This window comes from Centroberyx gerrardi, chromosome 14 (assembly GCF_048128805.1).
Source record: "Centroberyx gerrardi isolate f3 chromosome 14, fCenGer3.hap1.cur.20231027, whole genome shotgun sequence".
Taxonomy (NCBI): domain Eukaryota; kingdom Metazoa; phylum Chordata; class Actinopteri; order Beryciformes; family Berycidae; genus Centroberyx; species Centroberyx gerrardi.
Window position 1 is genome coordinate 15,439,196 of NC_136010.1, and position 15,746 is coordinate 15,454,941.

The following is a 15,746-nucleotide window of genomic DNA, read 5'->3' on the forward strand; positions in this document are numbered from 1 at the left end:
CTGAAAGGATGAAATCTTGTCTTTTGGATTGGTTGAATTTCATGTTCATACGGTTGCAAGTGGCATACAACAAAATATTTAATTAACTAATTTTTTGGAGTAATTTCTCCTAGTATTTGTTCATCTGTGAGAGAACTGAGGGAAACTCTTTCAAACATAGAAGCCAATAACTCACCATAAAGCTGACACTGTAGATTTCCATATGCATCTGACAGTTCAAAATATGAGGAAGGGAGCTCCAGTTTAAGTCCAACTTAATGAAAAAATATTCATCAATAAAATGCATAATACAGGAGGATGGGCTCAATGTTGTAATTAAGGCTTTAATTACAAATACATTTTGATAGTGAATCTAGAAGTGACAAACCAAACTTTCAAAAGGTGACAGAATGCTTCGTTGAATTCTCAAATTATTTACCAAAGTTTATTGAGAACCTTCATACAAAAATCAAATCATGGTCGGAACAAGAGTTATTTATAAAGAAGTAACAATTCCTCATTGTTGACAAAATATGCTTTTGGCGTTTTTAAGGCCTACTAACCCAACACATTTTTGGAACTCACTGGGATTCTTTTTATAAATCTAAAAATGTTGATGCAAACAAGCAAATAAAGACTGCTACAGCGGCAGACAGTAATGATATTTAAAAACATACAGAACTGTAGATACCTGCAAATTAGTTCTCAGTGGTAGTTTACAACACAAACCCACAAAGAATTTGAAATACAACTCAGAACTGCCCAATTCTCAATAGTAGATAAACAGAGGCAGTTGTTTTATTATTCACAACCAACTAACTTCAATGCATCTGTTTCAATGAGATTTCAATGTATGCAAACCAATGTATGTACATTCACTTATTAATAAGCATCTCTCCGGTGGACCTATCGACGAGCCGGCATTAATAGCTGCTTCGCGGTTACTGAATCGGGGAAAAGGTTGTGGTAAGTTGGTAAGGGAACGTAGGCAGCGGTTATCATTTTGCCTAGGAGAGAAGGAATAAGACACCTCATTAGGACCTGGAAAGATTTATCCACACTGCATGTTCCAACAACGTGCAAGCCAATATTTTACACCATTTCCCAAATTATAAAATTTTTAAAGATGCAAGAAATGTACAATACATACCTGCAAACCAGCGTCCATGAAGTGCATTTACTGTAGCCATCGCTGCTGGTATTGAGGGGCATTTCACATACACATTACCCTGCGTGACAAAGAAAGGATAGGGAAGAATTATATTTTTTGAGTTAATGTTTATATTAAACAGCGAGGAGGAACCTGGTTTTCTCCGGATAACCTCAGACCAGTGCGACAGTTTGTACGCCTCAACTCACTTGAGTGGAGTTCTTGTCAACGTAAATGTGAACAATTCCTCCATGCTTGTTGCACTCCTCAATAACATCGTCTTGGATCTCAACATCCCAGCCAGGATCATTTTCCCTGGAAAACATGTTTGGTAATGTTAGAAATCCATTGGCTTCAAAAACTCTCCATGGAACATACAACAGATAACATCAAACACTTTTAAAGCTTTGGTGCATTCCAAAAGCTTTCGTCTAAACTACCAAAATAATGAGGCCGTCCTTACGATTGTGGGTTGAACAGGTTGGACAGCTGAAGGCAGTGTGTGGCCAGCGGTTGTGATGGGAGGTTCATGGCCTGGTTCGGAGTGGGGGCTGAAACAGCTGAAAACAACAAACAATGATCAGATGCTGAATTTTCTACAACAGCCTTATGAAGGCTGCTGAACAGCTGTCAGAAAATCCAAAATGATGCTCTGCAACATCTAGAATCTCACCTGTTGTAGCTGCAATGTTTCCAAAGGGGATGGATCCACTCATCTGCAGCGCCTGCTGCGCAGCGGGGGGAATCTTCAGACCAGTTCCTATGGAGATAGAGAAAACAAGGTTTATCACAAGCTTAATTTAAGAGAGAATATCACTGAATTTGACTTTTTAAAAATATAATCCCTATACAGATGGACATCTCAGGGACATTGACAAAGAATAAAGCTGATTTGTTTTGGGGATTTGGTGTGTAGCCCTACCGCTGACAGAAAAATGATGCAGGTAGTTCATAAATAGTGAAAAATTGTGAAGCATGCTGTAACTAACCCTCTGCTAGTCTAGCCATAAGCTGCAGACGGCCTGTGGTGCCGAGGTCGATGCCGGTCCTCTCCAGCTCATCGTTGTCCAGGAAAGAGCTGGCAGTCGATGCGTCTGTGCGCTCCGTAACGTGCCCCACCTTCATCGGCCGCCCAGCTAGCTCAAAGCCGTTCAGCTGCTCCAAGGCCTTTTTTGCACACTCTGCATCAGCGAACTTCAAAAGACAAACAAAAAAAATCATTGCCAAATTAACCACAAAAGCACAGTAAAAGATATAGCTGGCAGGACGCCACACACATTTAACAGGCTGTAATTACCGATATGAAGCCATATCCTTTGGATCGTCCAGTTTCACTGTCCATCATGAGCTGTATGCCCTCGATCTTTGGGAACAAAACAGTACAGAGGATTATAATATGAATGCATTTGTAAGAGGTACTAAAATTTCTGTAAGTCCAACTTCTACTTTACTTGTCGAACTTTGTTTCTAACACTCACCCTTCCAAAAGGCTCAAAGATCCCTCGCAGCATGTCCTCAGTAATGTTGAAGTGCAGCGAGCCCACATAGAGCCGCATCGGTCCAGCACTGCCCTTCTGCAGGTTGTTGGCTGTGGCTGCAGCTCTGTTTTTCTCTGCCTGCAATTATATACAGAAAAAAATATGAGGTTATGTTATTGACTCACTATATTTACCATTATGAAAAAGCATCACAGAAACACTAACAACTAGAGATGCAGTTGGTCCCAACACAACCCGGTTGAAATGAGTTTCTGTTTGAAAACCGTTTAATATGATGGCATTAGCCAACATTAGGGAACTAAATGAGCTCCTGATTGCCTTTCTAATGTGGTTTTCTTTGGTATTTACAAACACTTCAACACAAATTTGTGAGTCCAAGGTCCAGCAGAGAGCTTTAGGTGCCATCAGACTGTAATATATCCTGCCAGCAGCGCTCGCCTGAGCCAAATGAGGGGGGGCTGAAGCTGTCTATCCAAACTATCCTGGACCGCTTTTTTGCTTTCCTGTCAGGACAAATCTACGCATCATCTTGGATGTCCAGTACATTATGATGGTAAATTGAATACATTACGGTGATTATTAATATATATGGTTTTTACAATACATGCTTGCACCCTAGACACATTCTGTACATGTGTGTGGCCTCCTGTAGACCTGGGAATGCAAACACAATGCACGTTTTGCATATCCTGTATGTATGCCATCAATTCACATATTTGTATTCTTCATATTCTCATTTTCCCATGTTATATTGTTACATATTATCCGTCATTATATTAATCAGATTTCCCACTACATTTCTAAATCAAAAGGATAAAAGGTGTTCTTCCAAATAACAAAACAAGCTATACACAGATATACAGACATTAGGATTTCCGTGCGTGCAGTAACAGTTAATCCATTGCAAATTTCTGACAATTTAAGTCAGGTTGGGTTGAAATAATTCACCAATAAATCACCATCAAGCACTCAGACACCCACCTGAGAGGCCTGGACAATGATGGGCACTCCTAACAGCCTCTGGCCAGTCAGACCAATAGCCAGTGGGACAGAACTAGCCTCCTGAAATTCTATGTAGGCAATGCCCTTTGACCTCCTGGAATTTCTGTCTGAGATCATTCTCACATCTCGTACCTAGAAAGAAACACAGTGACAAGTTAAAGGAACATTTCTGAGTGGATAATAGTTTGATGGATTAGAATAATTATGATAAATAGATTTGCAAATCAACTGACTTTTCCCACAGCTGAGAAGAAATCTTCCAGGTCTCGAGCTCTGATTCTTGCAGCGAGCTGCATACAGAAAACTGTGCGGGCATCCCTCTCCTCTGGTGTTAGATTGTCAAGTGGTTGTCTAAAAATAAAGGAGACAAATTAGAAATGCTTCTAGAAACACTGGAAAAAAAGCCAGGTTAATAAATGATTGGTAAAATGGACAATGTTTATGGCACTGTTCATCACAGTAAAGAGCCAAAAAGTAGTAAAGTGAATGATCATCTCACCTGACTGGACTCTTTTCTTTTTTGAAGGGGCTGCGGCTTCTGGAACGTTTCCGGCTAAAATAAAAAGAACAACCACTTTTTATTTCATACAAGGCCAAAAGAAAGAGTTTACATGCTAAATGTGAGAAAGAGGCTGGAGCCCCATTTACTACCGGCCACTACAATGTGTGTCCTGCTGAAGTGTGACAGACGCTGAACCCCTACTGCTCACTGGATAAGCATTAATGACTAAAATGTAAATCTTAACTCTAAGTAGCATTATTATTTTTTTTTGCAAATTAATTTCTTCTCAGCATTAGAAAGAAATACAATTGTTTAAGACAATTTTGTGTACTTGCCTATATAAAATACCAAAATGAGTTCTTGATATTCAGCTACTTCATCTATAGACTGTTTCATTCTGTTTCATTTCCTTCTCTAATCACATACCTACCGTCTGATTTTTTCAAAGTTAATAAAGAATTTCAATGTCATTACATAGGAATGTAGTAACTGTTTTTGTTCTCTTGGCCTTTATGTCAAGTCCATGACTTTAGCCTGGTATTGGACTGACACTGGTATCAGTGCATCCCAGCCTCATAAAGTTCAAATACATCCAGAGAAATGGTAACTTTGCCAAAATCATAAAAGCAATGTCCTTCACCCCAGAAAACAGTAGAATACTACCAACTAGGCCTTCTTAATACTTAAAAAGGCGTAATATCCTGATGTCCAGATAGTAGCTCTATCCAAGCAAATTGTAGCAAGCAGAAAGAAGAATAATCCATCTCATTTTAGTACAACTACTAGACTGATAAAAATATGCCAAAATAAATAAGAGCCTATTAAGTTTAAGTGGTCACATACAAGGGGCTCCTGCGTGCTTTGTACCGCCCAGGACGTTCCCTGCTTCGGGAGCGGTGGCGCTCCTTGCTGCGGCTTCGTTTCTTTTCCCGGCTTCTGCTTCTCCTCTTGCCCTTCTTTCGGTCCTTGCTTTTGCTTCTTTTCTTAGAGCCTGGGCTCCGGCTCTTTGTCCGGCTCCTCTTTTTCCTGGAACACGACACAACACTACTATCGACATGCAAAGCGAGCAGTCTAAAATAAATGAATGAATGAATGGCCATCTGTGCTCTGCTACTGTAAGCCCAATATATTAGATATTCAAAACTTACTTCTTGCTGTGCTCATCATGTCCGTTTGCATGAGAGGACTTGATCTCATCCTAAGCAAGGTTGATAGAAGAACATCATGAGGACGTAGATGAAACATTTCAAGTCGTCATGGTAAAGAGGGTGGGGTGGGACAAGAGAAAATGCAAAATACATTTAATTATAATAATATTTCCAACTTCCTACTGTCATTTCTGGACAGTGTCCTTGCACAACCCCAATAGTTTCCCATCCCACTCCAGATCTCAGTTTTAACAAGATTGCTCAGTACTCAATGCAACAAAGCAAAGTTAAGGGAAAGTGTCCAACATTTTAGCATAGCTCAGGAAGCTTTGACAATACTTTGGTCATCTCCACCCTTCCCCTTCTAATAAGTCGTACCAATGCCACTATCTGTGCCTAAGCCCCATGAGGCCACGCATGGCCCACAGCCACTAAAAGAGATCCTGTGTGGTTGGTGTCAGTCCAGTGATCTTCACCCATTTTCGTTCTTGGACTGTAAGAGCTCGATGCCACCTCTGTCACACATCTCGCCCTGAAGCAAACAGGGATTCACACTGCTTAGTAATATTGACGCCCAAAAAAATAAAAAAACAAAAAAGAAATCCAGTAGTTCAGCCACATGTTAAACTACTTATGTCTTTTGATGTAATCCTTTTAGCCTTTTCATTTCAAGAAGGAAATTATATACTATTGAAAAGCTGACTTAACAATAATACATAGATGCTAGATAGTCATATCTATTTTACCGTCAACCTAGAATTATATCAATATCTCTGGTGTCGTGTAGCATGCAAAGTCAAGATGCTGATTCACAATCTGACAGTAATTACAGTTGACTACGGCAAAGAGGCAGTATTCATATTTCAGATTAAGTGAAAAGAATTATTCATTCATCTGTACCTGGCCAAAAGATCTTGACATGGCTCTCATGTCTGTACAATAAAGCTGCAATTGCTGTGACTACATTTTAAGCATATTGTTCAGTGACTATGATGTTTGTAATTGTAACACTGTGATAATTAAAAATAAATAGGATTTTGTATCCCTTATTAAATCTGGGAAACTAAATCAAGGAACATAACATTATAACTTATGTTGATACGGGACAAAGAGCAATTTGGTGTCGGTTAAGTAAGTTACTTAAGTGACACAATGAGTGTAACGCCTGTTCGAGCCACACTTTGTAGGGCATTTTTCCATTTCTGAACAGGGTTTTGACTGTTTGTAAAAAGGACCATGCATTTAGAAATGGTGACGCCATGCAGATTGTAAATCTGAATACTGCCTCCTTTGCAAGACAGGTAAAATGGGCTTATCATCCATTGGCATTCACCTTGTTGCAACTGAACAGGGATTGCTCTAAGTTGAATCTCTTTTAGTCCTAAGGGAACCACAGTACATCAGTATATTTGCGCAATAACTACCTTCCTTTTTTTCACAGTTCACAGTGGAATCAAAGATGAATTCATGGGAGTAGAGGTGAGATATCATTAGGCAAGTCTATAAAGAGAGATAGATGGGGATTTATTCATAATTCTGTATTGCTTTGGAAATACTCATCATACCACACAACATTCAAATATGCTCGGTAACAACTTAATAGCAAATTGGTCTCAAGAAGACTAAAAGGTAATACTGAAAATAGGCCTCGTCTCTGTAACCTGCAACCCACCTTTCTATATGGAGCCTCCAGCATAGCCTCAACGTCAAAATCGTCTGCCATGGTCCTGTGAAAAGGAACAATAATTAAATCAAGATGGTTAATGTTACAGTATAGCAGCTGGCTCGGGACGCAGTGTTTCAAACGTGTTTGCCTTAACCCTCACTACAAACATTCCTCAACAACATCTGCTGAGTTAACATTTGCTCTTCGCAGGCATCCAATGGTGCCTACTCTAATAATAGTAAACGTCTACAGTAAACTACTAACGTTACCAATCCTAACGTTGCACTGGCTCAGTAGAACAGGAAGACATTTAAGGTTAACGTTAAGTTAACAATGTGTTGGCCTTGGCTAACAGGATCACTGGAAGCTTCGTCCGCATTGTTTCTCGTCTCAGTGGCTTGTTTATACCTAACCAATTACATTTAACGAGATGGCCCTGACCAATAATAACAAACACATCGAAAAAGTGCAGTTGAATTATACTAAAATAGTGCTATAGCAGTTCGAAACAACGTTGATGTTAGCAAAATTAGCGCTAGCAGTTTACTGCCAGCAACGTTAGCACACAGCTTTTTCCTGGTGGCGAGCTAGCTTAATTAGCAAACATTACCTTTTGGAAATGATAAAAATGTGTGTCAAAGTCAAAAATCTCGGAAATTGTGCAGTCGAAGATACCCGTCTCGTCGTCTTCTTATTAACTGATCACGCAAAACTAATTTAAATTCACCATTTGCTAATCTGTGTAAAGTTGCTTGCTTCTTGCTAGCTAGCCGTAGCAGGTCGTGGCCTGGTTTCGAAATGCTCAAAGGGACAGAAAGCCCTGAAGTCTGTCTTACAGACGAGGGGCGGCGCCAAGGGAGACTTGCTAAGGGCGTGGAAAGATAAGAGAGAGGATAGATAAATACAGTGTACCTTTGACAAATATCCTACCTTATGTCCATGCTATCACCTATGCTTGCAGTCTCCTTGCTCTCACAGACTCTGTCATACAACAATTAAAGTGCATATTTATTTAAAGTGTGTTTAATCACATAGTAGTTGAACAGGCTTGTGCTTTTTTTAAATTATCAATGGCGAGTCTCCTCCAAACTTTGCTTATGCGCTTTTGGGGTGCTTCCCTGAACACGTCTCAACTTGAAGTACGCCACGCATTACATCAATGTCACTGTCCTCAGTTTCCCAAGCTGAAGCTGGTCGAAGCGCACTTTGGTGCATCGTGTGACCGCACCTTGAAACTAGCAGTATCTAGGCGGAGCTGTTGGACAAGATGATGAATCTCTTTGTGTTCTGTTCTCTCTAGGAGAGTGTTTCCAGACTCTAGTCTTCTGGAACCAGATCACCACTGGTTTTCTATCCTACCATGTAGTTAACGTTAATTGCATTCACCTGGCATCCCGGGTCTAAATCAGTCCCTATCAGACAGCTAGAATGAAAACCAGCAGTACCCAGTGTTCTGGGAACCAGAGATGTGAACCAGTGCTCTAGGAGTATGTTGTGTACCCACATCCTCATTATGGCCTTCTCACCCTGTTCTTCAAGCGCCGCCTCTCGTCTGTAAGACAGCATTGAGGGCTTAAACACCCTTTGACCATTTGAGCCTTCGAAATGGTGCTCTTCCACGCGAGAACATAGTCCGTTTATGTTGGTCTCTGTGTTCCGGTGTAGCAACGGCTCTGTGTCGCCATCTAGTGACTATTAAAAAGAAATGCATTCATTCTAACCCTGCCTACAGTATTTTTATACTGACATTTTAGTTGATTATTGCTCTCTCTATCTAGGGCTTGGAGCTTAGTCAATATCACTAGAAAAAGCAAACTGCAGAAAGACTTTATTTCACAACACAAACTTGGGAAATAGAAAAGAGCAACATGAGATTGGCTAAGAGTGCTATTACACTGCATTTCTGCTTCCTTTTATGTTCACATCTAGGGCAATAAACAAGACCTTTACCGGTTAGACAGTGGCGGACAGTGTCATTGCACTCATGCACTGGTGCTGTTTTGCATTGCTATCTGTGATTATTATACAAATAACTTACACAGTACACATAGGTTCGGTAAAGAAATGGTAATAATTGTAGCACATTGTCAAAGTGGGGGTAAATTATGTTATTTGTAACAAAGAATATATTTTTATATATATACATTTAATTCAGTATCAATGCCAGTCAGCTGCATAGACAACACTACTATTGCATATCAGGCAGCAGAATCCTCAGCTGCAATTATGTTATTGAGTTTAACTGGCGAATCGTAGTCCGGAGGAACGTCAAAAAACAGCTCATCATCAAAGCAGAAGTCATCCGATGGTGATGCAAGGTATGGCAGCTTCAACACAAAGCCTGTGACGATGCCTCCAAGCGCCGCCACTCCTATGGTAGAGCACACAGCTGCTACCTGGTAGAGAGCTTGTTCCTGGGCAGTTCTTCCCAAGCCTGGCTGTAAACCAGGGATCAACACCTGGAGCTCAAGCAGTTTAGGGTCCCCTGCCACTGGTGCTCTGTGGGTAAAGATCTCATACATACTGGGGCCGTAAACCTCCTCTGTAGCTGTCAGTATCGCACCTATCCCTGCAGCACAAGATATAAGTCCTGTTAGGCCGTGCAAGTTATGTATTCCACACTGATCCTGGATCCTGAAGCGCCGGGCCAGGAAGGGGCTTAGGTACTTGTAGCCCAGCATGCAAGCAGTGCAGCCCATCATACCCAGAGCGTACGCAGCCGCAGGTGATATCATCATGTCCACAGACGCCCCGACTGTCACGCCTCCGGCCAGGGTCACGTTCTGAACATCGGCCATGGTGAGCTTACCATTTTTGTTAAGCATTGCAGAGAGAGCGAAGGCTGTGAGCGTGGAGGCACTAAGGCCGATGAAGGTGTGCAGGACGGCCCTGTGCTGGTCGTCCCCCTTCAGGGTCAGCGCTGAATTGAAGGAGGGCCAAAACACCCACAGGAACAAGGTCCCCATCACGGACAAGATATCCGACTGGTAGCTGGTGTTCTCCTTTGCGTGGCCTTCGTTTAGGCGAGGCCTGTACAGTACAAATGTGACACCCAAGCCAAAGTAACAGGCAAACAGGTGGATCAGAATAGAACCTCCCGCATCATTGATCTTCAGATACGTCACCACGGCCCATTCTGTGACCGCAAAGACCGGGACTTCCAGCAGAGCCATAACCAGCAGCTGCACTGGACTAGTCTTCCCCAGCACTGCCCCGAAAGAGATCAGCACCACAGCACAGGCAAACTCTGCATTTATGAGGTTGATCACCCCAAGGCGGATCTTACCGTCACGGCTGAATTGGAAGTACCCCTGCACTAGGATGGCCCACTGGATGGCAAATGTAGCCGTGAGGAAGTTAAAGACCATCCCTCCGAAGCCATAGAGCCGAAAGAAAGCCAAGAGGCATCCAAAGCCGAGGAAAATCATGACCTGTATGTCAGTGAAAAAGGGGTAGTCCCTGTACATCGTGTTGTCCATGGGGTTGGTCTCATTGGTCTGCAGTTTGGCATCAGCGTTGTCATCGTACGTGACAAAGGCGGCATAGAGGGCAAGGATGACCACCTCTATGACAACCACAAATACAGGTAACCTCACTCGAAGGCTGGTCGAATGCTTCCTCATCCTGACAGCTCTTTCAAACAAATGACAGTCATTTCTTTTCCAGCCTTTATATAATCTCTACTTAGATAAGAAAGGTCCAAAGCATAGGTTAAGCTTTCCCTCTCACTAACAAACACAGGCAATATTCCCTCAGCTTGAACTTTGGCCGTCGTAATAAGCCATTTCACAGTCCTGAGATATCAGCATTTTTTTTTTTTTTTTTTTGGATTTGCATTTTAGAACACAATAGACGCATCAATAAAACAACGTCTCGTCTCACACCTGACACCAGCATCATCTTTATAAGTTAGGTAGAGAGGTTAGACTGTGCATTTCTGTCTTAAATGTGTAAACTGGTACAGCTGACATCACCTATCTGTCTTGCTAGCTGTTGTTTACTCTCATTTCCAAAGAGCTCATATCATGAAGTGATTGTGGATGGTTGATTTCCATTTGAGAACATCTTGTGAAATGACTATCAATGAGTTTGCTGACACACAAACAGGCATTTGACAGTCTACACACTCTGTCCTTAGGTTACTAGATCATGGTGTCAGTGTTATATGGTTCTAGCTCAGTGTTAAGTTACTTTTCTAATTGATCTGTCACAATCAATGCTGTTCAGTGTGTTTAGCCCACATTCAAGTCCATGCACTTTGATCAATACATTTTTGAAGAGAAAGCTGAGGTGACATTTTTTTCACGTCTTCAACAAAGGATTACTAGTAGCACAAAAAGTCTTTGACATACCAATTTGTCTCCTAAAATACATGTATTACTTCTTGCTAATAATGTCTCTTCCTTGATAACACTGCTGCATGCCACTAGTCCTCTGACTGTTATTTGATATACTGTAGAATGCCTTTTTTAAAGGGTGGTTCACTCTTTTTAAACCTTTATTTATCCAGGAAAAGTTGACTGAACATGCATACTCTTTTCCAGAAACAGCCACTTGAAAGGTGCCCAGTATAACCACAGTCATCTACTTCCAGCCAGTTCCACTGGAGAAGTTGGGGGTTCAGTCCTTTGCTCAAGGGCTCCTAGTTGTTGAAGGAGAGAAGAGCGTTAGTTATTTACTTTCTCTTGCCACGTTTTCCCAGCCAGTAGGGGGATTTTTCCAGTCACAGCCACCACTTCTCTAACCTCCAGGCTACCACCGCCCCAATCCATAATAGTGGAATTTGAGAAGTATATTCTTAGCTTTTATGAAGACCTGTCAGACCGAAGTCATTTCTGTAGTGCAGCTTTTACTATGACCCTTCTCTACAAATACATTGGTACACAAAACCTACGAGTAGATTGAGTCAAAGACAGCAGGCTTTATATCACATGATAGACTACTGTATTACCATGCAGAATATTTTTAATTTATGTTATAGTATAATTTCCTTTAAAACAAACTTGTTACATTGCTATTGTTTCAAGCAAAAACAAAGATAGATGCTTCTTTGCATGTGAAATGGTGGTTTTAGCAGTCATTATGCACTTATGCCTGGAACAATTTATTCTCCACAACAACATTCTTGCTGTTTTCTACCTCTAAATCACAGCAACATGAACACTTCAGATCTTTGAGTTGTTGTGTTGTTAGGCTGGCTGGTACAAAGCAAATGGAGGAGGAGGTTCTGCCAAAATACAACAGTGAAGAACATGGAAAGGTTGTAAAACTGCTAAATGAACAGTCTGCTTATTTAAAAGTAACATCATCATCATCAATCATGTTGAATGTTTTTCTAGCACTTCAGAATAATACTAATACTTACTTTTCATTTTGTGAGATACAAACTGTCTTGAAGGCTTGTGCCAAAACACTGCATTAGTCCACAATAGACAGAGAAGGGAATACAGCTCATCTCTAGTGGCTGGGATGGCTGATCCTCCAAAAAACTGCATTATTCCACCTTTAATGGCGTCATTTAGCACAGCTAGCAATCGTATTGTGAAACCACTGGTCACCACATTAATCTGCAGGCAGTGATGAGGTAGGAAAAATGAGAGACTGATGCTTTTAGCAAGTCACTGTTGTATTAAAATGTCTTTAATTTATTGCATTTTGTGCAGACATATGTATAAAATGGTTTCATTAAACCATTAGCCATAGTTGCATAAGCATTTGACACGGTAAAACATAAAACAATGTTTATATATTATCATTTTAGAACACAATACAGATTGCCTATTTTTAAATCTGTAAAATATTCAACTTGCATTGACACACATATTAAACATTTTGTCTCTAAGATTATAATCACTGATATATTTACAGATGTCCCATCTTTACCTTTCCATACAATTGCACACACTGTTACCACTCACACAAGCACATGCATACACACATTGTCAGGTTCACGCACACAGCATACACACATGTAATCATGTAACAACAACACACACACACTTTCAGACATGGGATTTTATTCAATATCATCATTTTTGTTCCTGGGAAAGGGAGCTTGAATTAACGACTACGGACCAATGACCAAGATCTCTACGTTTAGAACGACACCGTCTTCTAGCACTGAATGATTCTCTTATGAATCAGAAGTAAATACAGTAGGCTACTATGAGTGGAGATTTAGAAATACTAGTTCTTGTCTTTTGTTCTTGTTGATGTTATGTGCTCACACTTCTCAGAGTCCTTAGGGAAACACTGAGGGTGGCACAGACATTCAGCAACTAAAAGAGGACAAACTCACATGTTTACGGTGAGGTGAAGTATATACTAACAAGACACCTACATGCATACACTAGGCTCTACATTTGAAGGGAATTAGAATAGTTAGCTACACAAAATGTAATTTCCTGCAAAAGCTACAGAAGGCTAGTAAGATTTCCTCTTTAACATGAGATGAACGGCTAGAAATTCTTCCTTCTCGGGAAGTAAACTACTTTATGGCGCTGTAGTACGCCAGGGGGAATAAGGATATGCAAATAGAATTAAACTGTACATATATATACATATATATATATATGTATATATATGGACTGATACTTTCCTCATAACTCATTAATACTGAAATTTGTGTTTGAACTTTATTGCCTTCACCTATTGCATTGTTCCAATACATCCTACTGTAAGAGAAATTGTTGTATACCAAGACCACATTTTCTACTTTTTGAGCCAACAGATTTAGAGCAAAATATGAAAAAGTTCTAACATTATGACAAGTACATGTGTATGAAGTCATATGTCTGTTCAAATAATTACTAAATCATACACGAGGCAAAACTAAGGATCTATTGAAGACACAAAACAAAACAAAACAAAACAAAGAAGTCAGACAGGTACTTTACAGGATAATCTGACTTCATGCATCAGGATGAATACAATTTAATGTGCACATACCATGTGTGCAAGAGACATCACAGTCAAAATGCCTGACACTGTTTTGGAGTGACACATGAAGCCTCTCAGTAATATTACGTGACAGAGGAGAAACCGCAGGTCTAATTGAATTGGCCAAGTTCTTTCAGAGTTATCTGACAGTTGCCTTCCAGCTCAAATTAGTCTCAATGTACTGAGCTCAAGGTCCAGGGGAACAGGATGAGGATACTTGCATCAAAGAGCCCTTTTCAAAACATGTTTAAATAAAGCAGATCACTCACTTGATATCTTTTTTTTTTAAGTGAAGAATGAGGGCCTTAAATGGATGCACTCTCTCAGATGTGCAGATCTTTCAGTTCTTTCAGTTTCAATTAGCAACAAACTGCATAAAATACTTTAGTAAATATATCCTGTCACATCCCTCTTCACATGACACCATAACAATGGTCACAAAAACCGTGCAAACAGCAGTGTAATTTCATTGTTTTCAACTTTTAAGAATTTGACAAGTTACATCTTATATACAGTAAATGATTAAATTTACCCATATCTATACAGATTCAGCTTTCTATTATAATGCTCTTCCATTTGTAGGTGCTACTCGTGTAACACAAGAAAGATAAGAAAGTCTTGATATTTTGGAAATGTGTTCAAGATATTTTGAAAGCAGGTGCTCCAATTATGTCTGCATTTTCAACAAAATAACATTAAATGAAATTCTCTTGAAATATGTTTTGAAGGATTAACAATTAAATAAAGCAATCATGTACACATTGACAGTCAAAATCTCCACTGACGTCGTCTAATTCCTTTATATTTGTGTGTTTGGCTCATCATATAAAGTTATATTAGTGTAGCAGCATTTGAAGATCTAGAAGATTTGTTTCTAAATTATACTTTCCACAGATATAGAACACACACCATACATTTAAGATATTTCAAGCTATTAAATACATGAAATTATTTTTTTTCTGAAACACATCATACAAAAAATAATTGAATTCTCCTAGATACAATTTGTGTCACACTATTTGTAAACACAATCTGAAACACCTATAAATGTGAGATTTAACATGTTTATATGTTGTATATCTGTTTACAAAAATAACAATTTAACTGTGGGTCATAATATATGATTTAATAGTTTTACAGATCTGTGTCAAAATAAAATAAATACAATTCTAGGTTCATTCATTTTTCCCATAATACGTTACACTACAAGGCTGTATGAAAGTTTATTAAGTAGTACAGATGCTGGGCCAAAATCAGCTGTAATTTCACATTTAAAGTCTACATAAAATACTGTTATACTTAATCCCATGTTTTACTTACTAAAAAGGGTTTGTATCAAAACATTTTTTTCCCATTACATATTGGCACATTTTGATTGCAAGTATTTGGTAAAAAAAAGAAAAAAAGGACAATTATGGACAGTAATTATTGTGAATCCATTAAGAAAAACATCTTTGAGTAATGTAGACTAGTCGTGTTTTTGTATTGAGATAACGTTCAGATTTCATATGCCAGCTGAGATTATCTAGCAAAGTCATTCTTGTTAACTGACTTTTCTTATCCTTCATATCTACTTTATATTCACTCACAACATTCTACTATAAAAACAATAGAGAGGATAAAATATGTAAGATCCCAGTAGGCCCTGATCAACTGGCATGAGGCATCAGGACTCTGGGAGTAATACCTAACAGATGATTAGTGAATGTGCAATATTTACAACGGTCAGTTTGAGTTCATACTGTATTGCAGCATATCATTCAGTCCATTCAATCTGTATGATCCCTGCCTAACCCCGGGGATAATGAAGTCAAACAATCATGTTTGGGATCATGACTAAATCTGTATCAAATCCATTTTT

General features: G+C 39.6%; 1 protein-coding gene and 1 pseudogene across 1 annotated transcript; both read right to left on the reverse strand.

The window, feature by feature from the left end:
- Positions 1-303: 303 nt before the first annotated feature.
- On the reverse strand, positions 304-7,729 carry LOC139928281 (RNA-binding protein 39-like). Its single transcript, XM_071920760.2, has 15 exons — positions 7,557-7,729; positions 6,953-7,007; positions 5,281-5,330; positions 4,976-5,158; positions 4,130-4,183; positions 3,864-3,981; positions 3,610-3,762; positions 2,608-2,745; positions 2,427-2,492; positions 2,119-2,323; positions 1,803-1,889; positions 1,593-1,689; positions 1,339-1,444; positions 1,130-1,208; positions 304-986 (listed from the first exon to the last, which is right to left on the reverse strand). Exons 2-15 carry the CDS (start codon positions 7,001-7,003, stop codon positions 886-888), a joined length of 1,488 nt encoding a protein of 495 aa, XP_071776861.1. The 5' UTR covers positions 7,004-7,007; positions 7,557-7,729; the 3' UTR covers positions 304-885.
- A 1,415-nt stretch (positions 7,730-9,144) lies between these two features.
- Positions 9,145-10,569, reverse strand: LOC139928295 (ammonium transporter Rh type B pseudogene; annotated as a pseudogene).
- Positions 10,570-15,746: the final 5,177 nt, after the last annotated feature.

Bases quoted from the DNA above. Each gene is read 5' to 3' on its own strand.
- LOC139928281 (XM_071920760.2), bottom strand. From the start codon at position 7,003: ATGGCAGACGATTTTGACGTTGAGGCTATGCTGGAGGCTCCATATAGA. The intron at 2,746-3,609 runs GTGGGTGTCTGA...ATATAATTGCAG, and splicing joins TCATTGTCCAGGCCTCTCAG to GCAGAGAAAAACAGAGCTGC. The intron at 2,324-2,426 runs GTAATTACAGCC...TGTCTTTTGAAG, and splicing joins AAGGATATGGCTTCATATCG to TTCGCTGATGCAGAGTGTGC.